Consider the following 24957-nt stretch of genomic DNA (forward strand, 5'->3'; position numbering starts at 1 on the left):
TATCCACATGTCACAATGTGATTGGATATGTAGACTACATTTATCTTCCACGTCACACTTAACAGAATTTATAACGGCATGGACCATTTGTGATAAAAATCCCAAACGTTAAGGACTATTAGTGTCACAAAAAAACTTGAAGGATCATTTGTGATAATTTCGTAAACGTGAAGGACCATTTGTGATAAAAAGCCTAATAATAATAATGTAAAACCTTCTCTACTATTTGGAATAAATTATCATATTCTGTAAATGTGATCAGTAATCTATACGATTAGTGATTAATAAATGTCACACTTGGTGTTACTCCAAAAATTATAATCCTATAAATAGAAATACGCCAAAATTTTAGTTCTCTGCATCCTGTGTGAACACTTCAAGCTTTCACTTCGATGGCGCCTGCAGGATCCTCTAACAATCTTTTTCTCCTTTCTCTGTGTATGGTTTGTCTAGTTATAACACCAAGTGCAGGTTTCAATATTGTAAGCTTCTCTCTCTCTCTCTCTCTCTCTCTCTCTCTCTCTCTCTCTCTCTCTCTCTCTCTCTCTCTCTCTCTCTCTCTGTGTTCAACATTAACACTGGTTTCACAAATTGGTTGTTGGTTGCAGTGGCGTTCTGCACAGAAGCACAAGGCTGCAGCCCAAGATTGGCTAAACCATGGAGGAGACTTGTACAACAGAAGATATGCAAACCGGGAGAAGAAGATAAGCACTGCAACAGTTTCCAATCTCAGTTTGAAGTGGAAATTCTATGCAGGAGGTGACATAACTGTGACACCAGCCATTGTCGACGGCACTCTCTACTTCCCCAGCTGGAACGGCTACCTCTATGCTGTCAAAGCCTCTGATGGTTCCTTGGTTTGGAAGAAGAATGTGCAGAAGCTGACCGGCTTTAACAACACCGGTTTCATCCTTAATGTCAACTCCACCGTGACCCGATCGACCCCAACTGTTGCTGGTGATCTGCTCATTGTTGGGATCTATGGCCCTGCTTTTGTTATTGCTGTGAAAAGATCCAATGGAAAGCTGGTCTGGTCTACCAGACTTGACAACCACACCAGAGCTTTTATCACCATGTCCGGAACCTATTACAAGGGGTTAGTCAAACTTAGCTCCCATGAATTCTCTCTCTCCTTTTGAAGTTTCCCTCACAGACATTATGATATGAATTAATTTGTGAGTCAGTCAATGGAGTTACTTGAAAACAAGTTCGAGTTAGGGACAAGATAAGCTACACCATGTGGTTCTTGGCTATTTATGACCTGCTCTGGTAAACAAGAGGACTTTTTTATGCTCCACCTGATAATTTATTCATATTGTAGCTACTGTATGTGTTAAAAAAATATAGAGATATGCTAGACTTCTGGCAACTTGACATCCGAGTCTTTGATTAATTTTATGAAAGTGTTTCAATCCTTCCAAAACACCCTTTTGTTTTGTGTGTAAAAACTGAGAAAATTCACGTTACCTCTAACCTCTTGCTTAAAGTAATACTGCATCTATTGTAATTTTATGGCACCCCATTTCAATTTTCATAATCTTATTAGTATGTGCTTGTTTGAAGGGGTTACTATGTTGGAACATCCTCTCTAGAAGAAGGACTCACCATTGAGCAATGTTGCACCTTTCGTGGGAGCGTGTCGAAGTTAGATGTTCGAACAGGAGCAATCTTATGGCAGACCTTCATGCTGCCAGACAATTTTGGCAAGTTTGGAGAGTATGCTGGAGCAGCAATATGGGGAAGCAGCCCTTCCATTGATGTCCCTCGGAACCTTGTCTTCATTGCCACTTCAAACCTGTACTCAGCTCCTCCACGTATAATTGAATGCCAGGAGAAGGAAAACAATCAAACAGTGCCTTCTCACCCAGAGGCCTGCATTGAGCCTGATAACCACTCTGAATCCATTGTAGCTCTTGATTTAGACACTGGAAAAATCAAATGGTATAAGCAGCTAGGAGGCTATGATATATGGTTCGGTGCGTGCCATCGACATTTGGACCCAAGGTGCCCTCCTGGACCTAGCCCAGATGCTGATTTTGGTGAAGCACCAATGATGTTAACCACATATGTCAATGGGACTAAGAAGGATATTGTTGTTGCTGTTCAGAAAAGTGGGTTTGCTTGGGCTCTGGATAGAGATACTGGTAGCTTAGTGTGGTCTACGGCAAGTTTTCTAGCAGCACAATTGAACTAAATGGAATTGGTCTTAAATTTCTGTCTGAATTACATAACAAAAACTGAACAAAATGCTTTGATATAGGAAGCTGGACCAGGAGGGCTAGGAGGAGGAGCAATGTGGGGTGCAGCCACAGACGAAAAAAGGGTCTATACAAACATAGCCAACAGCCAGCACAAGAACTTCACTCTGAAACCATCCCAGAACAGCACAATTGCTGGTGGATGGGTGGCAATGGAGGCTCGCAATGGCAATATCATATGGTCCACGGCCAATTCCAATGATGCTACTGCTCCTGCAGCTGTTACTGTGGCCAATGGTGTTGTTTTCGGAGGATCCACGCACCAGCAAGGACCGATATATGCAATGAATGCTAAGACAGGAAAGATTTTGTGGTCATATGATACAGGAGCCACTGTGTATGGTGGCATTTCAGTGAGCGATGGATGCATTTACCTTGGAAATGGTTACAAGGTGTTTAATGGATTTGTCAACCCCAATTACACTGCAGGAACCTCGCTCTTTGCCTTCTGTGTTTAGGACCTACCCATATCCCCACTATGTAATGTTTTTACCTTTTCTCTCAGTTGAAATGATGTACCAACAATAAGAATATTGATGAATCTTCTGAAGTTACTAAAATAACAGAAGATGCAGAGCATGCCAACAAAAGTTAGAGCAGTTTTCATCAACTTATAATTTGCTCGAAATGCTTCCCTTATTACAAGCCAACATATCATCACTGACCTGAATTTTGATCCATGCCTCAAAAGTGATAGGCAAATCTCAGCGAAACCTCCCTACTTTCTGAAAATGCAGCAGTGAGAGGATGTAACGATTTATCCAAAAAAAAAAAAAGAGCTAGTACAGCCGGACGGCTATACTATTTTTAAAAAAATAAAAAAACCGAGTATCGCCTTATTAAAAAAAAAATTTAAAAGAGCCAGTAAAGCCGACCGGCTATACTATTTTTTAAAATCTTAAAAAACCGAGTATAGCCGAACGGCTATACTATTCATTAGAAATTTTTTTAAGAATAGCCCAGTCAGGCCGAGCGGCCATACTATTTTGAAAATTTTAAAAACCACGTATAGCCGCCCGGCTATACTATTTATAAAATTTAAGGGTAAAAAAGGACCCTCCTAGCGCCTAGGCCCCAGCGATTAGGTGTCCACGTGTCAAACAAGTATAGCCACGCGGCTATACGTGTGATTAAAAACATTTAAAAAATAGCTCAGTAAAGCCGGTCGGCTATACTATTTTTAAAAAGGAGGGCCCGCCTAGCGCCAGGCGCCCGGCTATACTATTTAAAAGAAATTTTAAAACCGAGTATAGCCGTACGGCTATACTACTTATAAAATTATAAATAAATAAAAAAGGGACCGGCCTTGCAAGTTGCAATTAGGTGCTTACGTGTCATAAAGAGTATAGCCGCAGGGCTATACTATTTTTTGTAGAAAAAGCCGTAGTATAGCCGCTCGGCTATACTCTTTAAACTACATTATATTACTCTTTAACTACATTATATTTAGAAGGTATAGCCTAATCGCTAAACCCTGACAAATATGACTGATTATACAGTTTCATTGAGCATAATTTTCAGCCAAGTCTGGACATTTGATGTGAAAAAATGAAGCTATGACTAAGTTTTATCAACTAACAAATCGAAATTTAGTGGTACTGAAAGACTTCATGGAGCAACTTTTTTTTGTTTTGTTTGATACAAGGGATATTGGGGGAAGGGGGTTTTCTCACACACACATTGTCAAGGTGTCATCATGAGGTTTGAACTTGAAATTATTGGTCTGCAAGTCAAAGTCATTTTTCACTACGCTAGACCCCGTTTGCAACCATGGTGCAACAATAAGAAACCAAAAGTGTCACACAGTCATGGCAATGCTGTTTTGTTGGGTTAAATGGAAATGGGGCACAAATGAATCTGGATCCAGCTACACCAGCCCATTCACCAAAACAAAAAATTTATATTAATAAATAGGCCCAGCCTGCTCAATAGAAACGACGACGTTTCACGAGCAACAGCTTCTGTTACCGAAAATTCTGAATTTTAGCTTCGCCGCAGTGCATACTCGTCTCTGCTCCATAGTTCGTTAAACCCTCAAATGGGTTTTCTTAGAAGAGCTTCGAAGACCCTGAAGTCATCCAAGTACTTGCCTTTGTTGCAAACCAACTCTAAATTCAGCCCAATTACTAGTCTTTCCAGACGGAACCCACTTTACAGTGAATTCAGTTATGGCCATTTTGGATTGAGCCAAGCGTTTTGTTCCCATCCTCGGAAAAACAGCAAAGACAGTGACATAGATTTGAGCCAGTATCCCACTGAGAGGATTAGGAACTTCTCGATAATCGCCCATGTCGATCACGGAAAATCTACTCTCGCTGATAGGCTTTTGGAGCTCACTGGGACTATTAAGAGAGGTCATGGTCAGCCTCAGTACCTGGACAAATTGCAGGTATATAAATCTCTTATGATTGTTTTGTGTAATTTGAAGAGAGAGAGAGGGAAATGGTTGTTTTTTGGAATGTTTTCTTGCTTTGAGTTTCTGCATTGAGGATATAAGTCTGTTTCAATCGTCTGGTATATGGGATTTGTTCTTCTTGTCTCTGTCGGCACGATAGTCTGGTTTACTTGCAATTTTTATGCTTAAAGTTTAAGTTTTTATTTATTATCTTTTTGGTTGCATTTGAAGGTCTTGCCATTCTTTTCTCATAGTTTAGGAATGAACCCGTGTCAGCATGTCTCTTACTCTTATTCAACCAAAGGTTGACAATGGATATCCTTTTACAGCTTCAGCTTGTAGATGTTCATTGCGGAAATTGTTTGTTATTGTTTCTACTTTATATGCCAGACATTTGATTTGGGTTTTCTTAGGTGGAGAGAGAAAGGGGAATTACTGTAAAAGCGCAGACAGCTACCATGTTTTACAAGCACAATTTTCATGGTGCAGACAACAATGGTGACCATGAAGAACCAAGTTTTTTATTAAATCTGATTGACACGCCTGGTCATGTGGATTTTAGCTATGAAGTATCAAGATCCCTAGCCGCCTGCCAGGGTGCCCTTTTAGTTGTTGATGCTGCCCAGGGTGTTCAAGCGCAAACTGTTGCAAACTTTTATCTTGCCTTTGAATCTAACCTGACCATAATACCTGTCATTAACAAAATTGACCAGCCAACTGCTGATCCTGATCGTGTTAAAGCTCAGCTCAAATCAATGTTTGATCTCGACGCCAGTGATGCTCTTTTAACATCTGCCAAAACAGGCCAGGGTCTTGAGCAAGTCCTTCCTGCAGTCATAGAGCGCATTCCACCTCCTCCTGGAAAGAGCAATTCACCTTTGCGCATGCTTTTATTGGATTCATACTACGATGAATATAAAGGAGTTATATGCCATGTTGCAGTTGTTGATGGCATGTTGCGCAAGGGGGATAAAGTTTTATCTGCAGCAACTGGCCAAGCTTATGAAATTTTGGATGTAGGAGTCATGCATCCTGAGCTTACTCCTACAGGAGTTCTCCATACTGGACAAGTTGGGTATGTTGTTACTGGCATGCGTTCGACCAAAGAGGCACGCATTGGGGACACACTTTATCATAATCGAACCATCGTTGAGCCCCTTCCAGGTATGTGCATCACTTTTTTTCTTTTACTCTTTTTTTTTTTTTTCGGGCTTCTGCACCATTTAGGTAGTTTTGTTTCTTGAATCTCCTTTAACAGAAGAAATAGAAGTTCAAGAAGGAATACCAAAACCTCCTTCACTTTTATTGTCACTGATAGTGTTCAACCTGTAGGGTTCAAGCCTGCAAAACATATGGTATTCTCTGGTCTTTACCCCGCTGATGGATGTGATTTTGAAGAACTCAACCATGCAATTGAGAGACTGACCTGCAATGATGCCAGTGTATCTGTTGTCAAGGAGAGTAGCACAGCATTAGGTATGGGTTTTAGGTATGGTATTCACGACTAATATCTTTTCTTTTTAACTGCACAAATAAAGGATTTTGCATTCAATAAGCTTCATATGAAGTAGTCATGTTATGCTTACTGTGTTCAACTACAGGTGTGGTTTCTTAGGATTACTCCACATGGATGTTTTTCACCAGCGGCTTGAACAGGTAACCAGATCGTAGCTTTATATATGGATATGTTAAAGAAATTTGCTTAATGGAGGTATCACTTCTTTGCGAGAATGGCACAATATAAGAGTTTTTTTTTTTTACCTTCATTCATAATAGAAATCTATAAGAGACTTTTCTTAATACATCAGAATGAAAGATATACACTATTTTTCAGTTGAATAATTTTGTTAAGGAAAGAAATGTTATTAAGAACTTCATGATTTGCGTGTTTCACAATTTTCTTGTGGTGATTGACAAAATAAGAATTCATGTCTCTTTTATGGATTATAGGAGCATGGAGCTCATGTTATTTCTACCATTCCAACTGTTCCTTATATTTTTGAGTATTCTGATGGAAGGTATGTATTTAATGATATCATTGTAAGATTTTCTTCTCATGTGGTGTACCAAATATAATGCTGGTTCTCTTCCAGCAAAGTAGAAGTTCAAAATCCTGCCACATTGCCCTCGAACCCCAAGCAACGAGTAACAGCTTGTTGGGAACCTACAGTTCTAGCTACCATCATTATTCCTAGTGAGTAAGCTCTCACACACCCTTAGCATGTTTTTCCCCCTCTCAACATTGAGAGGCATTTATTCATCCAGACTCCAGAAGTAATTTGTTCTCCAATTGAAGGTATGTAGGGGCTGTCATCACCCTCTGTTCTGAGCGGAGAGGGCAGCAGTTGGAGTATTCATTCATTGACAGGTAATTCTTCAATGATCACCGAGCCATATTGGCCCTATTTTTTTGGAGGGTTCACCTATACTCATATTTCATGAAAGTGGATTACTGTTTTTCATATGATGGTGTCTTTGCTAAATATGAACTCATCTGTAATTGAGATGCTGATTCTTTGTAGTCTGATACATGCAGTCAACGAGCCTTTATGAAATATCAATTGCCTTTGAGGGAAATTGTTGTTGACTTTTACAATGAATTGAAGAGTCTTACATCAGGATACGCATCATTTGATTACGAGGATGCAGAGTAAGTTTCAGCGCTTATCGTGTCTTTTAAGGCTCATTCTCGCCTGCCTTCCTTTAATGTATGACTCATTAGGAATAATAAACAAGAGGCGACTGCTTTTTTTTATGTACTGATGGTTATTTGCAAATTCTTCGATGAATGTATAATGACAGATATCAACAATCTGATATGGTCAAACTTGATATCCTTTTGAATGGACAACCAGTTGATGCAATGGCAACAATTGTTCATAACTTGAAGGCGCAGCGTGTTGGTCGTGCACTGGTGGAGAAGCTGAAGAAACACATAGACAGGTCTGTTTATCTATACAAAATGGTAATTTCGGATTTTTTTTGTTATTTTTTAGCAGCTCAAAATGTAGATTCTGAGCAGGCAAATGTTTGAGATAACGATACAAGCTGCAATTGGCTCAAAGATTATTGCAAGGGAGACGTAAGTACTAGTTAAATTTTTTTGTTTGTCATGTTATAGCTCTTGAAACATTTACCGTGCAGCTAAGTTTCTATATGTTTGTGTTAGGATTTCTGCTATGAGAAAAAATGTTCTTGCTAAGTGTTATGGTGGTGATATCACTCGAAAGAAGAAGCTTTTAGAGAAGCAAAAAGAAGGAAAGAAGCGAATGAAGCGTGTCGGTTCTGTTGATATACCTCAGGAGGCATTTCATGAACTACTGAAGAGTTCATAGAAAAAAGTCCAGAACAGTAGCGTATGTTTGTAACCGCCTAATTGGTACTTACTGTTTCTCCTTTTATGTTCCTTTGCCATTAGTATGTTGTCAAATTTATTTATTTTGGCGTTTCACATACATGACACCCAATAACTCTCTGTAGACTTATAGTATATGTGGCTTCTGTTAGCCACTCTTCAACAGCTCAGTGGCTAATCCTCTCCTTGTTTTTGGGATTTCGGATGAAAGATTATTTTGGCTAACCCTCCACGGTGAGGAAATAACTGGGTAAGAGGAAGCTGTTGGGACAGAAAAAGAAAAAAAAAAAGGACAGATTTGCATTGGCTTTCAAGGAGGCTGTCTCAAGATTTATCAAAAGTTAAATGTAGAGAAAAGATCACATGTGCGATCGTTGATGATAATTATTTTCTCCTCATATATCATGCAGAATTGAATTGTGATACCTTAATGTTATAGATTCTGATCAAATAACAATGTCTTTGTGGTTATTTGATGGGAATTGAAAGCTTATATGGAAAAGAACCCTCTTGGGATGGAATTTTTTGAATTTTGTAAGTTCAACTCTTATCCTATGATGCGTACATAAGATGCCTTTTATTCCATAGATAGTGAGCCGTTTGTGTGCTCTGCAATACCACATCTGCAGGAATATTTTATGTAAATTTGTGTTTTGCTACAGTCAAATCTCTTATTTATATATCCAGTATCAGCTGGAAATGTGCTGTAATATTTATCGCCAACTAGTCTTTATCATTTCAGAGCGCTGAGCGCCTGTAAATAAACGTCTAAATTTTCATTACAATAACCGAGGATAATGTTCTTTTGTCTGGCATATTGTTTTGCTAAACTATCAATCCGAACCACAGAATTAAACAAAAGTTTACTTGATCAATGGTCGAAGATTGATAGTTTGGCAACACAACACGAGCGACTGCCCTGCTGCAAAAGAAAATTTCCAGTGGTTGATATCATAATTTATAAGCTTGCATCCCAGATAGCAAAAGTAGATGTAATCAGGGAAATGACAGTGGATCACGTTTCACTTTTGAGAGTCTGAAGATGACAATCTGTTGAAAATGCTCGGTGTGCTGCATCCTTTACCGTTCTGTATCAATGGATTATGAGAAGTAAACTGATGAGCAGCTTCACACCACTTCAAGTGATGTCCTAATCTTTCGCCTTCGCCTTGGTTCCGATGAGTAGCAGCACCACCTCCAACCATGGATGAAAGTGCTACGGCAATTACTGATTTGAAATTAGGGTCTGACGTGATTGCCTTGGTTAAAGATTCTGTTAAAGACACCTGAGAAGAAGATTGGTGATTCTTTTCTGCATAAGGTTGATCTAGATTGAAGGACCCTTTGTCAAACGGCAGTGAGCCATATTTAAGGTATCCATTGCCCCTACTGTTGGGCGAAATGTTGGACTCTGAGGAACAAAAGCTGAGGCTTGAAGGGAATGTGCAAGCTGAAGCGAAGCTAGAAGACAACCTATTCAAATGGATTGGTGAAGAGGATGGAGAGGCAGTGAGGTCTAGAGTGATTGTGGGGAGCAAAGGGTTGGAAGATTTGGGCAAGTAGAGCTGGTTTGTTCTTGAACTATCAAAGACACCAAAATCTGATCCATTGAGTAGAGTGGCTGTGGAACCGAAACCCGGCTGAGATGTGGAGGAGCCAGACAATAGCATGGAAGCTGCCGCAGCGGTGGTGGAAGCCATGGAAGAGGCTGTGAATGGAAGCGGGTGGTTGTGGGTTCCTTCGTAGGTGGTGATTAAGATGGACATATCCTCATAACATCTTTGCACCTGAAATCACGTACAAAAGGAGTAAACATATATGAATCAATCTTTCAATTTCAAAAACATAAGGATCTATTTATCTTTTCAATAATATATTTTCATAATATTATGAAGATATATGATTATATATATACATTTGGGACCTACCTGCTTTCTCACAGGACATGCTGGTGCAACTGTGCAGCGGTAGTATGCTCGTGGGCATGGATTTCCTTTTGCAATCTTCTGTCCATATTTTCTCCATTGGCATCCATCGTTCATCTGTATGAGGAAATCAAGTATATATTTATCCTAAGTTAAGTTAATATCTTTAAGAAACCAAAAACCCAACACACATGTACATAATGAAACAAAAACAAAAGCAAAAGCATTGTGAGAAAATGGATTTATAACAAGAAGAAATCATACCGTTGGGGTATCGCATCTAACTCTGACGGAAACCCTAGCTCTTTTTGCATTGGCCTGCTGTGGAACATCATCATCTTCATTTCTCGTTGTCTTTGGTGTTTTACTTGATGGAGGCAAAGATTCTCCAGCTCCAGCTTCTGAATGATCCTTGGGCTCTTCCAAACTAGTCTCCTCGGGTTTTTGGCTACGCACAAGCTCCATAGGCAACTCCATTAATTTAGAGTTACCTAATCCAAGAGTAAGGTTGGCATTCAAGTCTTCATGATCAACTTGTACAAGTTTGGTGAAGTTGGTGGTATTAGTTTCTTCATTTTTGGGCTCCCTTGGACTTCTTCCAAGGCAAAGAGACAAGAGCTGATTGGGTTCTTCGATTCGATGAACACCAACATCAACATTTGTAGCTTTCTTGGAAGCCTCTTGTCTAAGGATGTCAAAAAAACGACATTGGAGAGACTGGTAATCCTTCTCCATATGCTGTAAGGTCAATTTTAGTCTGGCATTTTCTTCTCTCACCTCACCCATTTCAGCTTTGGCATTTTCAAGTTCACTCTCCTATATATCCGTCACATAAAACAAAACGAAATGCTTAACAAGGACTCAGAGTCAAGATTAACAGATATGTATTACAAATTTGAAGATATTAAAAACCTGTAAAGGAAATTAAAAATTAATTAAAATTATTAACAGTAGCTAGCAACAAGTGATCACTGCTTATATCTGGTAATGGACAGTATATTGAATGTGAAACTATACATGAACAGAAACTCCATAAAATATATAATTAAGAAAAGTACTCAAAATTATATAATAAAAAACTGCGATTCTATTCAGAAAACTAGTAGAATTTTCAAGACATATACATCGATCTCTTTCATAGAAACTCAGTGAGAGATATTCATATTCAGTAGTATATTGAACAGCAACCATATCTCTCATGAGAGAACATGGAAATTAAATAGAAAAACATCATTAATTTGCAAAAAAAAAGGGATCGATTATGAAAGTAATAACTTATTTTAAGACATATACCTCTCTTAACTCCTGACTGTAAATCTCTTGATAGCCAACAGATTCATCAACTTTCTTCTCTGGGGCTGTTCTACTATTAGAGTTTGGCATTCTCAATTGCTTTATAATTAGCAGATGAGTTTGCGCTCTAATTACTTGAACATCTCCATTAACTTCTTGCAAAACAACTTAATTATAAATAATGGTTGATGTGTATAGCAGATGACAGATGGGGTTATAAGCCATATGACTTGTGATAAAAAACAAATTTGAATCCGGTAATCATCTATTGTCCATTACGCAGCCACACACAAATTGTCAACTCTGCAACCCAGTTTTTTTCATTTTTTTATTACCTTTCTAGATTAAACTAATAAATAAATTAGCAAGAGTTTATTAGTTTCAACATTTCCACAGTTGATGAACATATTAATGAGCTTCCAGAGAGCTGAATTTGCGGGAACCGTGTGTATTATATGTAGCAGTACACTACATCTTTGAAGCTTCGTACAAGGGAGACATCACATGGCTATAAGAGTCGAGGTATACGTTTTAAGTATGTATAGGTATGACCTTCTAGTATTAATGGTGGAGAGACAGCCTCACTAAGACGGGAAATTTTTAGTTCACACCAACTCGTGGTGTTATCAATTCATTCATGTTATAACATGTGTATTTATTTTTTAATACTATAATCTAAATTTATCATATATATAATCCACTAATATTATAATACGTGAATTAATAACACCACGTGACAATGTGACCGTCGCATCCCAAAATTTTCCCAATGCGACAATGTAACCAATTCATTGTCGGCAGTCAATATGCTTGTCATACACGGGAAGAGACTTCACTCGGCTTTCCATTGCATAATTGCATTGACCAGTTTGATTGCATATGGAAGAAAATTTTGATATACATTATAGAATTTGTTCTGTATGAAAAGGCTCTATGTAAGATGCAGTTGTTATAGTTGGTCCATACAAATAGCATACCGTGCATGATCTTCCATCAGATTTTTCAACTTCGTAGCACATCCATTTGTAGATATATTCATTTTGATCAGAAAAATATTATATTATATATATATATATATATATATATATATGATTATCTAGTCTTTGTTAAATGTATTCATTTTGCATAAATTTTATGGTAAACTCTTGCTGTGCTGTGAAAATAATCGCTGTCAGATTTGCTGTGAGAGAAATCAACTGTGAGAGAAAGCAGTTTGGCGTTTGGTAAACTTTTTGTTAAAAGTGTTGTTGGTACTGATTCCCGCATAATTAGAAAAAAAATTGTAGCATAATCATTAAACCCAGCACCTCTTCAAAACTGATTCCTGCATAATCAAAAAATGAAAGCACCTTATTAGCTGCTTTCCCTTATAGCTTTCTCTCACCGCAATTTTTAACAATAAGTGATTTTCTCATAGTTTACCAAACGGGCTGGGCTTTCCAAAATTTTTAAAAAATCACTTATCACCCCAAATAAGCAATGACAAACGGGCACTTAGTTTATATCATTGATTCAAAACGAAAAAAATTAGTTTATAGCTTTTTAACTCTATTTCGCCAAATTTTTTTTTTTTTTTTTAAATAGAGGACGATAGTATTTTATTGATAAGAGAAACATAAATAAAAGCTTCTATAGTGTCAAATATGGATAATCTTCTCTAAATGACCAAACGCAACAACAAGTTGAATTGATCTAGAGGGAATCACGCACAACACACAAAGTGATTAAAATCCCTGATTCAACAATCAAAAGCATGCTTACTTAAACCTACAATACCAATCCGCCACGCAACGTCAGCAACGCTTACTCCTTTTCATTCAAAAATTTTTAATTACTTATCTCGGAATCTGAGTACCAGGACTGGTAATAATTGGTTTGGATCTACGCATACAAATCTCATCCATTAAAGATAGACATGTTATTATATATGCATGTGATTTTTTGGAAACTGTAACCCCGAAAAAAAAATATTGATCTTTTGAAACTTTAAGATATGACTGTTCAACTGTTGTATTATAAATTAAAAGGATCATGGTCAGCATGATATATAATTATGATTCTTAAATAAGGAAATAGTTAAACATATCTGAAAACAAATAGTCTTGGACACACACGACTTTGAGGCTTTGTATTTTAATTAATGTACAGTAACCATCTTGGTTACCTAAGATCATAGTTTTTAGAAAGGGAAAAAAAAAAAAAAACAAATCTTGTTCCCACTAGCAGATCGTGAATATTGAATCCTGCAGATATAATTCATAATTTATGCGAAGGCGAAAAATTGCTATAGCTCAAATTGCATGAGAGGATTCTGAGATGAGAACAAATCAAAGTGCATGATCCAAAATTTGACTAAATGAAATACAATATATAATGAATGATACCACTTCTAATATCACCGAGGTCTTTTATGATAAAACTCCACACATATTGGACTTTGTAAGTGATTAAGTTTGGGACGATATCGGTGTTGCTAGTAGTGTGTTGCTTACCCGTCTCTCTGAAATTTAACACATACATATACAAAATCGATTTTTACATATCTTTTCAAGGGGTGCTTAATTTTAATTCATTATCATTATCTTCCTCATCCAAAAAGTAAACAAATCCCCCTACAAAATAAAGGGCCGTATGTCCTTATTTGTGACTCTTGCACCTCCTAAAATTAATTAAGAGTTATATATTTAGTACCTGGTGATGACTGAACCCATATATTTTAATGCAAATTTTGTGAAGGTAATAAAGTTATTAGAGATACTATATAATTATTTAAAGGCATGATGTCGTGAACTTTGGTATAACGTAATTAAGGAGCCATTAACCCCATAAAAAATTAATTAATGAGTAGTTTTGATGAGAGGGAGATGATGATCAACAATATAATGAATGGACTGGAGGCGGCTTTTCAAAGTGTTTAGGTATGTCGTGGATTAATAAGTCTTTGAACAAGTTTATCATCATGAGTTTGTTCGTTGTGGCTAGCTCCTACTAGCTAGTTAAAAACTTTTAATGGGTCCGGTCAATGGTAATAATACATTTTTAACGGCAAGCCAGCCCCTCGGCCATGAAAGAAGTAGTAGTAGAAATGGAAGCGTCAACAGGGTCTCTTAATTAAAGTTAATTAATCATCATATCTTAGTCTTGCACGTAGGTAAACATGAAAGTTTACTGGTACTTGCATTATGCATACAAGAATTGACTCTCTTATATTTCGGTGATGGTTACAGAATAATATTATAAACTGAAGAGAGAGAGAGAGAGAGAGAGAGAGAGAGATTGCGGTCCACACCACATGAATCAGTTTGCATTGCGTTGTCATTGTCAACAATACATGAGATTTTTTAGTCTAACGAGTCGCTGTAGGAAGAGACTTAAAGGCCAAGTGGTGCTTATTATATTCAACTAGGTCAATGCTCTGAACTCACTAGCTATAGCCATTTATTTTTTATTTTTTATATTTATTTATTTTTTATAAAAGGTTTAGGGGTAGATTGGCTACTCTCACCACCAGCGTCAAAGTAGACCCACAATCTCGAGTCGGAATGACTTACACATGGCACCCAATTGCCAGCTGCCACCAATATGGATTTATGTAGGAAATTACATATCGCAAACCAACGAGGACTACTGACAGCGAGACTCAAACACTGATGGGACTACACACAGTGCAAAGACCTTACCAACTGAACCCTTCATTGGCTATAGCCATTGAATTTTGATCAATCAATTTCATGGTGTTTTTTAGTGCTAATGATATTTTATGAATGCTGCTAAACAAACCCTAAAATTAACGGAATACACCCTATGATCTAAGTACACTCAAATATTTAAATCAAAATGTAAAATTAACTAAGAAAACCCTATTTAACTACCAAAAATACCTATAATACACCCTAACACACTCTAAAAAATACATCTCCCACCGAAAGCACTCAAACACATCTCATACCCCTTTAACCACACAGTCTACACTTAAGCAAAAACCCATTATTAAAATGCAAAAGTAACACTCATATTTAGCCCAAACTAGCTTCACCTAATGCCTTGGAACCGCATGTAAATACGTTGAATTGTATTGAAGCATAAATCCAATTCCCAATAGAAAATGCATTTCACAGAACCATCCACTTTGACAAACTATTGGCATATAAAAGATCCACCCCTCAAAAAAAAGAGAGAGAGCCCGTAACTTCTTGTTGTTAGTGTGTGTGTGTTTGTCATTTTTTTATAAATTTTTTTTTTATACCAAACTCTTTTTATCAATCAATTTCATGGCGTTTTGATCAATTCCTTGTTTCACAATTTAATAAATTCTTTTTGGTCATTTTATAATAGGATAAATTAGTAATTCAATAAATAGTTTGATAATAAGGTGTACTCAGTTAATTTTAATATTCGTTTAGCAGCACTCTATTTTATTAAACAAGGAATTTATTAAAATAATGATATAAGTAGGTAGATTTTTATTTCTGGACTGTAGTAGTTCTGGTCTCAGCCCGTCAATATTTTTCTGGGCCTACGATAAGATTTTGCACCTCATAAAAGAAGAGAAATGTCACAGGTGGCAAATCTTCTTGTGGACTCAAAGGCATAATAATGGGGTTGACAATATGTGATCCCTCCCTTTGGTTGGGCCATGGACACACACACGAGGAGTTTTCAAAGTGTCTTTCTCGTAAACTCTAGTTTTATCAGTCAGTTAAGCAATCTTCCTAAGCTTCTTCCTTCCCCTCCTTGGACTTGGTCCCAAATAGCTGAGCACATCGTCCGTCCAATCCTCTGAGTCTCAGGTGTCATTGCTGCAGACGCTAGCTATGTAGTGTAGAAGGCCATGCATGCCTAATCTTGGGCAGACCGACCACAGAATCCATGACCAGAACAAAGTATTGTCGTTCAAAAACAAAACAAACTAGTCTACATGCATACATATATATTATATATATAATGGAAGCAGAAAAGGAAATAAGAAAGGAAAAGCCATGACAAAGAGGGAGAGGTGAGGGCATGCATCATGCATGTTACGTATATATAAAATGTAGCTAGGGTTTTGACTGCGATGGCTTAGCATTATTGTTAGGTTATATGAAGGAGTTTACTCTACTTTTTAATTATGTTCTGTCGGTTATTCTGTTCAAACAAGGTTGCATACACATAAAGATATACGTACGTACGAGGGTCGGAGTCCGTCCTTATGTTATATTTCTATTATGCATTATGCAAAGGATAGGATATATATATATATATATATCAATACGTGACAGCTTCCTTCCTATGTGAAAACAATTCAATGGAAACTTCTTCTTGTTTCTTTCTCCAACTAAGGCAAAGGCAAGGCACCCGCGTGCTTCTTTCCTTCAACTTGTCTTGTCTCAAAAAGTTGCAGACAGACATTCCTCCCCCACACACCCATGTGCTATACCTATATGTATGTATGTATGTCTATATATATTATCCCAGACTCAATCTCCAAAGATCAAAATACGACAAAGCAACCACACAGGCATCATGAGATCACCATCTCTTCTTTCGACATATGCATGATGCATGCATTGCCTCCACAAAACAACAACAACTACTACTTCTTTTGAGGTTTAACGATCCAGACCTACGTCATGTTGTGTATAGCAAACTACACTGTACACCTCCCTCTGCTCTCTCTCACTCTCTATAATAAGCTAACGATAACTAGGCCGCATGACTGACAAAACACGCACTCATTTTCCTCTCACCATAAAATAAAGAGAGGGTCATGCTAGGGAGATTAACTTGGAATACCAATGCTAGGGAGACTAACTTGGGATACCAACTTGTGTACCAACTCTCTAATAGAGGTGGAGCCCACCAATACAATGGGTCTCACTCTCTATTAGAGAGTTGGTACACAAGTTGGTATCCCAAATTAATCTCCCTAGCATTTTCCTAAAATAAAACATGGGGTATCCCACCAAGACCAAACTCTCTCTTTTCTATTATATTTTATTTTAAAAACAATTAAAGAATGAGAAATGATATCATCAGAAACTAGATAGATGCAGCGGAGGAGGGTTAAAGCCAAGCCAAGTATGAAACAGAGGGTGCAACCAAAACGACAATTAGTTGTCTCATCAGTGCGCACTTTCATCCTCATTTCCAGTGCACTTAGAACATTTCTATTCGTTGTTGCTTTTTCTTTTTTAGTTATGTACATCAACTGTTGAAAAAAAAAACCCACCAAGTGCCTCATGTCCCACGAACAAGAAGACAAAAGAGAAAAACGACATACAGAGCAAAAAAGAAAACAGGACAAAAGTACTGCTGCTGCCCTCAATTAAGCAGCCACTGACAACATCGACGGAAGCAACGGAATGGTGACGCGGATGGATGAAATGGAATGGCGATGGAGATGGAGATGGCATGGCGATGTAGACAATAGACAAGTGAAAATGGAATGGTGAAATCAGATCAATTCTCCACTATTTTGGGGCCTCTGTACATGGCTCCATCTACGGCTAAGTCCTCCGGTTTCTCTATCTCTTGAAGCCAAGCATAACCTTCCTTCTCTTCTTCAGCCACTGATACTCCATCAACTGAAATTCCAAAACAGAAAACCCCACAATCAAGATTCTCAAACTTACAAAAGGATCGATCGGCTCTCATTCCCAGTTAGAAAGAAAAATCTAAGTGAAGTTGGTACCTGAGAAATGAGAAAATGGGAAATCAAGGTAGTATTGGCAGTGTCGACCATCGGGATCAGAATATGGGGGACCGAGCACATCAAGCACCGCGCATGCTGTCACTGCTGTGAAGCAGTGCATGTTCCCTCCATCAGCTGGATATAGGATGGAAGTGTCGCAAGGAGCAGTAAAATCGGCATCAACCTTAACTTTGGCCAAACGAACACCAGGAGGGGTAGCTGCATAAATGAAAGCACTTCAAACTGTTAACTTATTGTGGCAATACAGAGGGGAAGCTTTCTAAAGAAGAATAACAGTACTGTAAAGATAACACTCAAATGAAAACTGACTTGAAATATCTTCCCAAGTGACCGAATATGATTCCTAGCACAGCATTCTTAAAGTCGCTATTAAAACTGATGGTCCTTATCACTTGGTTTTACAGGAAAATTTGAAGCATTCAAAAGTCATAAGCATGAGCTAATAGTCTAATATAGAGATCCCATAAGCAATTACACTCTACCTAACAGATAATAGGTCAAAGATAGGTAGGTTGACTTTTTCGTGAAGGCAAATCAGCATTGCGTTAATGTCAAAGTTTTATATAGATTTAGCCACTTTTATTTCTCATTTTGAGAAGTTATTATCAAGGAAATTTAAAATTTCTGACAGTTCAAAAATAATAATCATCCCATAAGACTTTCTCAAGGAAGATGCTAATCTGGTCCATAAAATGTACCTGCTGCTTTGATTTACACTGCGCAAGAAAGGTCGCACCGCATTATGTCTTTAGTCTTTGTTTAAGGCTCATTTTGCAGAAAATACCAATCAACACCAAACAGAAACGCATAATCTAAGCATAATGCTTTAATGACTGCTGGTAAGCATATCTATAATTCAGTCTGTAATTTCTATCTACAAGGTAGAATAGTACAACGTTTAAAGAAAGAAATTACCTGGTGAAGGATTCGCACTTGTGGATTTGTCCTCTGGTGCATCAGCCACCCAATCATATGACTTGATATGCATGGTCCCAAAGAGAAGTTTACTGAAAACCGTCATTCCAGGGTGATTATGAAGGGGAAGGACACCTGAAGGTGGCAAGCAAAATATCCCCATCTGCATATAGGTAATGCAATATAAGAACATAATCGATGGTGGACTGAATTTGCATCATACATTGCATTAAGTACCTCAAAGAAGCTTACTTACTGAAAATTTTTCACACTCGTGCAGGTGCAGGTATGTTATTGCTGGGGTTCGTCTAGCTACTGTCATCCGGAAGTACGGCAATTCAGGAGTGAGGCCGACATCGGCAGGTTTCATGGTATCTGCATCAAAACAAGCCACGCCCATAAGCCACATTGGGTAGATAGTACATTCTTTTCAAAGAAAATAAAAAAATTGGGATCGCGATCCTTTCAAAAACCTAAATTGATCAGGTTAAATGCAAACAACACTCGAGTATAAGTATAAAAAATAAAAATAAAAAGAGTCCAGCTGTAAAGATATGAAACATGTACTGGTACTGCCACAAAACATTTTTTTATACAGCAAAGTTAGGCCCCAACCCCGAGGATGAATATATACATACACCAATGTGCATGTATGCAGCCGCAAAACTGAAATGCATGTACCAATATGCAACGACAGATAATATGATTAAAAAAAAAACAAAACCACTGGCAGATAACAGACAGACAGCCTTCAAGATAATTCAAATTCCACACACAAGATTAGTACGAACATGAGAAATAGTGACAACCCACGCCTATCACAAATGACACTATTAGACACGAAAATTTGGTATCTTTGACAGAGCAAATACAGCTTAATGCAATCTAAAAGCAACAGAACAACAACGGTTAAACAAAAAAATTCAGCGATTCTCAAACGGTGAATTATCACATAAAACCAACATTGAGCCTCAAGTCAATGCAATTATCAAAATTCTGAGACACATCCCACATGAATAACACATTGATCAGACTAAATTTCAAATCAGCCAATGATGCAAAAGCAGACATAAGCATACCCAAAACAGAGCGTAGCCTTTGGATATCTTCAGGGGAGGGAACAATCCCGGCACCACAAAAGGAAAAGACATCCTTGCACGTCTGGTATAGCCTCTGAACCGGCGACATCTTCCGATGACGTCGCCGGCACTTCTTGGTTTTGTTATGCGAATTCGTCTCCACCGGCAATCCGTAAATCTCCTTGTTACCTTTGCGATTGGGCGTTGTTGTCTCTATCCCCATTCACACTCAAAATTCCAGCTTCAATCAAAACCCCGAAAGATATAAATTTTTCGATCTGGGTATTTTCAAAAACTCAAGAAAATGCAAAATTTCGATCTGGGTGCATACCCAATTGAGGAAAGAACTAAGAAACAGTCTGAAAACGAGAAAAACAGAGCAGAGAAAACAGAGGAGGAGAGAGAATGGAGAGTGATAACAAAAGGTACGGTTTTGAGAACGGATAGTGTGTACTGGATGAGTGGTAAAAGGAGGACAGAGATGTGAAATTTGGCAGCTCTGTTGAAGAAGGAGAAGGTGGGTGAGGATGGAATGGGTATAAAAGGGAACAAATGGTCCTAGGGTTAGCTGAAAGAGAAAGACAGTTGGTTTTGGTATGAGGGAGTGAAAACCAGGGGCCATGTTTGGCTTTCCAGTGGGCTGTTCCAACAGCGGATTTTTATCCACTCCCTCCTTCTCTTTGGCCTTCCTATGTTTGCCCCTCCTTTTTTTAGTTTTCACAGTTCACTCTATATACGGAGATTTATATTCTTATGTATTAGGGTTTTTCTTTTTCTTTTCTTTGTTTTCATTTTTCATTTTTTCCTTTTCATTTTTTTCTTTTCTACTATCTAATATCAAAATATTGAGGGGATCCCTGGTTTGCAACCCAAATCTCTCAAGTTTAGATGCAAAACCACCTTATGATATGGAGAATCCAAATCCGTCGCTGTATTTTTACACACTTTTTTTAGGGAAGTAGACTTTATATATACGTCCAACAGCAGACTGTCGCATTAAATTCTAATAATAATTACGTGAAGTCAACGACACAGTAATGTATTTATTAACTTTTTGTAGTCTAACACACTGTGTCATACGTGCTTACTCATCTGAATTTTTCATACAATTTTTATATATGTCAAATGCTTGCACAAATTTATAAAAATGGCATGAATACAACTTATGTTCATTTTGATTTCTTTTAGGATGATTCCCCAATTATAAACTATTATATAATATATGCTAGTACTTATCAACCCTTGTCTTTTCATGAATATGATAGTTTGATAATGTGTTTATGATCTAAATCCGATCATTCATCAAGGTTCGTTTAGAGTGATTCTAGATAAACCATAATCACTATTGGGGAGAACCAACTTTATGTGCTTCTTCGTATGATCACTTTTTTGTGATTTTAAGTGATTAATCAACTTTCAAACAAGCCCTCACTTAACAAATGAAATATGAATTACAGTTGATATCATCTGCTAATAATTTGATGCAATTTAATACAATATATAAAATTTAAATCTCTTATAGGTTTAAAACATTTAAACCCTTTTAGTTAATTAAAAGGTTTGTTACCAAGGAACTACATTTCAAATTAAATAGTCTATTTTCAATTTTTATACAAGCAATATTGGGAAGGGGGATTTAAACCTATTACTTGAGGTGTAAGGGTCAATGCTATTAATTAACCACTTAAACTACAAGTTCCTTGCTAATTTTCATTTATTTAGATAAACATTAAAGACGCCATTTGTAAAATTAAAATTTTCAATTGTTCTTTTTGTGGCAATACATATTAAACAAATCGGATCGGGTTATCGTATAAGATATTTGTTAAATTAACAAATAGGACATAAATTTGTTTATTTTTAATGTGTCGGAATCGAATCGGATCAAATATACTATATTTCATTTTTTCCTATGTATACAAAATTTGTATATACTTGAAATTTATAAATAATTTACTATTCACGTTTATTAAATTCGTAAGGCAACTCAAGCATTCTTTCTTACTGTCCAAAATTATATATATATATATATATAAAACACACCCACAAAATTATTTCTTGCTTAGTTGTCTCCTTTTCTTATTTCGGAAGGGTATTATATTTCACCCGTCACAGTAAAAGTATAGAATTATGTAGTTTATCAAGAAGAAAAAAACAACAAATATCTTGTATGCATTGGTAATTGATATTGAATATGATGTAAAATAGTATAAAAAAAATTCCCTTGGCATTATTATTTATTAATTATAACAAGATTGAAAAGGAAACTTAAACTACACAAAACCCTTGACTTTAGAAAAAATAATAATAATAATACACAAAGCCTCATTCTCTTTCTTTACCCCGAAGGGGATAGAGAATAACCCAACGATCTTTACTTTATTTATTTATTTAGTAATAATTATGAACTTTATTTTCATTTTTGGACAACAAACAAGGTACTAAATTTGTAAAAACGCAAAGAGTTGGTGGGTTTGAATGGAATTGAATGCAAGAAAATAAAATCAGCTCTGCAAATCTGCAGTGTTTTTTGTACGTTTTCAAAGCCACACCTTTCTTACGACCCCGCAGGAAGAAATATGAGAGTGGCAAAAAAAGAAAAAAAAAACCAGATGACAGATCAATCCTCAAGTTCTAACCTCGTGAACTTGTAAGGTCAAGGAGCTAACATGTTAGTCTTTTGGAATTATGGCTCTGCCTCTCTGCCTCTCTGACTCTCTGACTCTCTGAGTTGTGTTTCTGAAAAAGCTTCTGTTAATTCCCAGCTCATCAGAATTAAGCATGGAAAACGTTTTCTCGACCCCAAGAAAAAACAAATAGTATGGAAAAGTTTTTGATAATGTATTTAAATATTTATATAATATTATTAGCTATCTACATAAGATGCCAAACGAACGAGAGAGTGCACACGTGCGTGGTTTTATTAAAGGAATCAAAGGTAGTTCTAGCTTTTATAACTCCATACAATAATTGGCGCGCACACATAAATACATACAAGAAGAAATTCTTGATTTGGACAAACGAAACTTACCTTGTGTTTGTATTGTTCTGCGTTGTATGTATGTAATTTATTTATTTTTTGAATGTGGAAAAGAGAGTTACAAGACAAAGCGTCTAGAGCACGCAGACTTAAAGAGGTCAAAATAGAAAGGAGAAACAATAGATAAAAGGAAATGATGATCCCAAATACAAAGGGAGGTTAGCCTATGACCCAACCTAGCTAATGCATTTGCGTTGTATGTACGTAATTTATTTATTTTTTGGATGCGGAAAAGAAAGTTATAAGACAAAGCACCTAGAGCACGCAGACTTAAAGAGGTCAAAATAGAAAGGAGAAACAACAGACAAGGGGAAATGATGATCCCAAATACAAAGGGAGACAACCCAGCTAATGCATATGCGTTGTATGTATGTTACTGTTTTTTCTTTTCTTTTCTTTCTAGATGCTTGGATTTGGATCAATTAATATGGACGTTATATATGATGGTTTTCAAGTTTCAATTTCAAAGTAAGCTACCATTTTCCTTAAATTTGACAAAAGGAATGGAATATCTTTCCTTAAATTAACGATGATATTTATATAAATCATACATCTTTAACTAGTGAAAAAATTCTAACCCTAATTAATGGGGTTATTGACTATTTCAGGATTTGGTTGTGAAAGCAAAAGCTAAACTGAGATCGATTCACACTCAAGTGATCGATTGAGGACCCGACTTTAGAGTTTTACGTGCTACACGTGCCTTTTCAGTTTGGTGTCTTTGATTAACATCTATAAACTCTCACTCACTCGCTTATGTTGGAACGAAGATCATGGGGTAGTCAAGTCAACATGATCAATAATGATGTTGAAAAACGTTGAGCATTTGTGTTGAAAAACATAATTATAATTTATAGACAAAGTGGATTGTGTCAAGCCCCAACCAGTCGTGTCTCACGTTTATTCATCAAATGGTATCACACGTTAGCGTTACTTGTTAAAATTAAATTAAAACATCATTAATTTGATCAACAAAATTTAGAGAAAAAGAAAAGAAAAGAGTCGTGTATGCATTTGAAACCTGTACATAAATCCTTGGCTGAGCATGGTACCATTGCTTGCTTGCTTTGGTTTGTTGGACCTTGGAAGAATCGAGACCGACCGTTAAAACAAATGTATAAGTATCGTGTACGTAGCTGGGCGGCTATCATCATCGTTGTCGACGTTATGGTGTAAGTAAGCAATGAGCGCAGAATATAATAGGTATTGGGTGATGATGGATGCGTCTTCCATCTTTGAGGTTTCTCTATAGATTTTGGTTCCCAATATTCTGAGATATATCCTTTTATGGCCGGCCACCCACCCCTCCCAAAGAGACTAAATAATGGCGCGCATTGGTCACGTGGCCAATGAAATCTTGCTTAGCGCTTGCGCTTCCACATGGAAAACCTCCTAGGGCATGTGGGATATAAGTTGGTTTAGTTTTACGTGGCAAACAACGACAGGAAGGAACACACAAGAAAAATAAAATAAAAATTATGGGGGAAAAAGATGAAAAAAGAAAGGTTTATATATCACGCCCACCCACTACGCACTCGGCTTGGCCTTTTCAAAATGATATCGGATTTTTGTAGTTGTTTTAAGATGACGGACATAGCTTGAGCTTCTTTAAAATATTTGGTTTCCCATAACCTAGAGATTCGATTTCGATTAGTCCGACGATACGTTTTGATATTATAATCACACCATGCTTGTTATTAAAATTGTGGAAAAAATATATATATATATATATATATATATATATTTTTGGTCCTTATAGTTTATCTCATTTTTTATTTTGGTTCATGTGATTTCAATTTTGGTAATTTCACTTCATAGTTAAGTATCTTTTGCAATTCGAGAACACGTTCAAATATTTCATTTAATTATGTGATGGAGTAAGTAGGTGTCCATAACGTGTTTGAAACGGAATTGGAAGGAAATCGATATAATTTGAAACATGTCATTGAATTAAGAGAAATTTAACATAGTAAAAATTACGAGGAGTGATAAAAAGGGTAATA

General features: G+C 36.9%; 4 protein-coding genes across 7 annotated transcripts; 2 read left to right on the plus strand and 2 right to left on the minus strand.

Annotated features, from left to right (window-relative positions):
* The first annotated feature begins 384 nt into the window (after positions 1-384).
* Positions 385-2838, plus strand: LOC110752469 (uncharacterized). The gene is made up of 4 exons (XM_021953133.2): positions 385-482; positions 609-1096; positions 1564-2164; positions 2261-2838. The coding sequence occupies exons 1-4, from the start codon at positions 393-395 to the stop codon at positions 2714-2716; spliced, it is 1635 nt and encodes a 544-aa protein (XP_021808825.2). The 5' UTR covers positions 385-392; the 3' UTR covers positions 2717-2838.
* A 1400-nt stretch (positions 2839-4238) lies between these two features.
* Positions 4239-8529, plus strand: LOC110752463 (Small GTP-binding protein). Of its 4 annotated transcripts, none has more exons than XM_021953126.2 (12): positions 4239-4647; positions 5067-5817; positions 5986-6142; positions 6255-6309; positions 6604-6671; positions 6747-6851; positions 6950-7021; positions 7190-7303; positions 7456-7596; positions 7676-7735; positions 7823-8032; positions 8134-8529. In XM_021953126.2, the coding sequence occupies exons 1-11, from the start codon at positions 4297-4299 to the stop codon at positions 7986-7988; spliced, it is 2040 nt and encodes a 679-aa protein (XP_021808818.1). In that variant the 5' UTR covers positions 4239-4296; the 3' UTR covers positions 7989-8032; positions 8134-8529. The 4 variants fall into 4 exon arrangements, with proteins under 4 accessions (XP_021808818.1, XP_021808819.1, XP_021808820.1 ...); XM_021953127.2 differs by having other exon boundaries at positions 8161-8529; XM_021953128.2 differs by having other exon boundaries at positions 8220-8529.
* A 68-nt stretch (positions 8530-8597) lies between these two features.
* Positions 8598-11414, minus strand: LOC110752464 (putative WRKY transcription factor 72). The gene is made up of 4 exons (XM_021953129.2): positions 11227-11414; positions 10198-10749; positions 9937-10050; positions 8598-9795 (listed from the first exon to the last, which is right to left on the minus strand). The coding sequence occupies exons 1-4, from the start codon at positions 11314-11316 to the stop codon at positions 9031-9033; spliced, it is 1521 nt and encodes a 506-aa protein (XP_021808821.1). The 5' UTR covers positions 11317-11414; the 3' UTR covers positions 8598-9030.
* Positions 11415-17301: 5887 nt separating this feature from the next.
* LOC110752427 (plant cysteine oxidase 2) lies at positions 17302-20544 on the minus strand. Its single transcript, XM_021953078.2, has 5 exons — positions 19915-20544; positions 19092-19210; positions 18836-18998; positions 17900-18118; positions 17302-17792 (listed from the first exon to the last, which is right to left on the minus strand). The coding sequence occupies exons 1-5, from the start codon at positions 20135-20137 to the stop codon at positions 17668-17670; spliced, it is 849 nt and encodes a 282-aa protein (XP_021808770.1). The 5' UTR covers positions 20138-20544; the 3' UTR covers positions 17302-17667.
* Positions 20545-24957: the final 4413 nt, after the last annotated feature.

The sequence above is a fragment of the Prunus avium genome, chromosome 3 (assembly GCF_965620075.1).
Source record: "Prunus avium chromosome 3, drPruAviu1.hap1.1, whole genome shotgun sequence".
In the NCBI taxonomy this organism is placed as follows: domain Eukaryota; kingdom Viridiplantae; phylum Streptophyta; class Magnoliopsida; order Rosales; family Rosaceae; genus Prunus; species Prunus avium.

Excerpts from the sequence above, each read along its gene's own strand:
- LOC110752469 (XM_021953133.2), top strand. The coding sequence starts at position 393 with ATGGCGCCTGCAGGATCCTCTAACAATCTTTTTCTCCTTTCTCTGTGT. Across the intron at positions 483-608 it reads CAAGTGCAGGTTTCAATATT|TGGCGTTCTGCACAGAAGCA; the intron begins GTAAGCTTCTCT and ends TGTTGGTTGCAG. Across the intron at positions 2,165-2,260 it reads GTAGCTTAGTGTGGTCTACG|GAAGCTGGACCAGGAGGGCT; the intron begins GCAAGTTTTCTA and ends GCTTTGATATAG.
- LOC110752463 (XM_021953125.2), top strand. The coding sequence starts at position 4,297 with ATGGGTTTTCTTAGAAGAGCTTCGAAGACCCTGAAGTCATCCAAGTAC. Across the intron at positions 4,648-5,066 it reads AGTACCTGGACAAATTGCAG|GTGGAGAGAGAAAGGGGAAT; the intron begins GTATATAAATCT and ends GGGTTTTCTTAG. Across the intron at positions 7,736-7,822 it reads AAGATTATTGCAAGGGAGAC|GATTTCTGCTATGAGAAAAA; the intron begins GTAAGTACTAGT and ends TGTTTGTGTTAG.
- LOC110752464 (XM_021953129.2), bottom strand. The coding sequence starts at position 11,316 with ATGCCAAACTCTAATAGTAGAACAGCCCCAGAGAAGAAAGTTGATGAA. Across the intron at positions 10,750-11,226 it reads ACAGTCAGGAGTTAAGAGAG|GAGAGTGAACTTGAAAATGC; the intron begins GTATATGTCTTA and ends ACGGATATATAG. Across the intron at positions 10,051-10,197 it reads TTAGATGCGATACCCCAACG|ATGAACGATGGATGCCAATG; the intron begins GTATGATTTCTT and ends TTCCTCATACAG.
- LOC110752427 (XM_021953078.2), bottom strand. The coding sequence starts at position 20,137 with ATGGGGATAGAGACAACAACGCCCAATCGCAAAGGTAACAAGGAGATT. Across the intron at positions 18,119-18,835 it reads AAGTGCGAATCCTTCACCAG|CTACCCCTCCTGGTGTTCGT; the intron begins GTAATTTCTTTC and ends TCATTTATGCAG. Across the intron at positions 17,793-17,899 it reads CCCATTTTCTCATTTCTCAG|TTGATGGAGTATCAGTGGCT; the intron begins GTACCAACTTCA and ends TTGGAATTTCAG.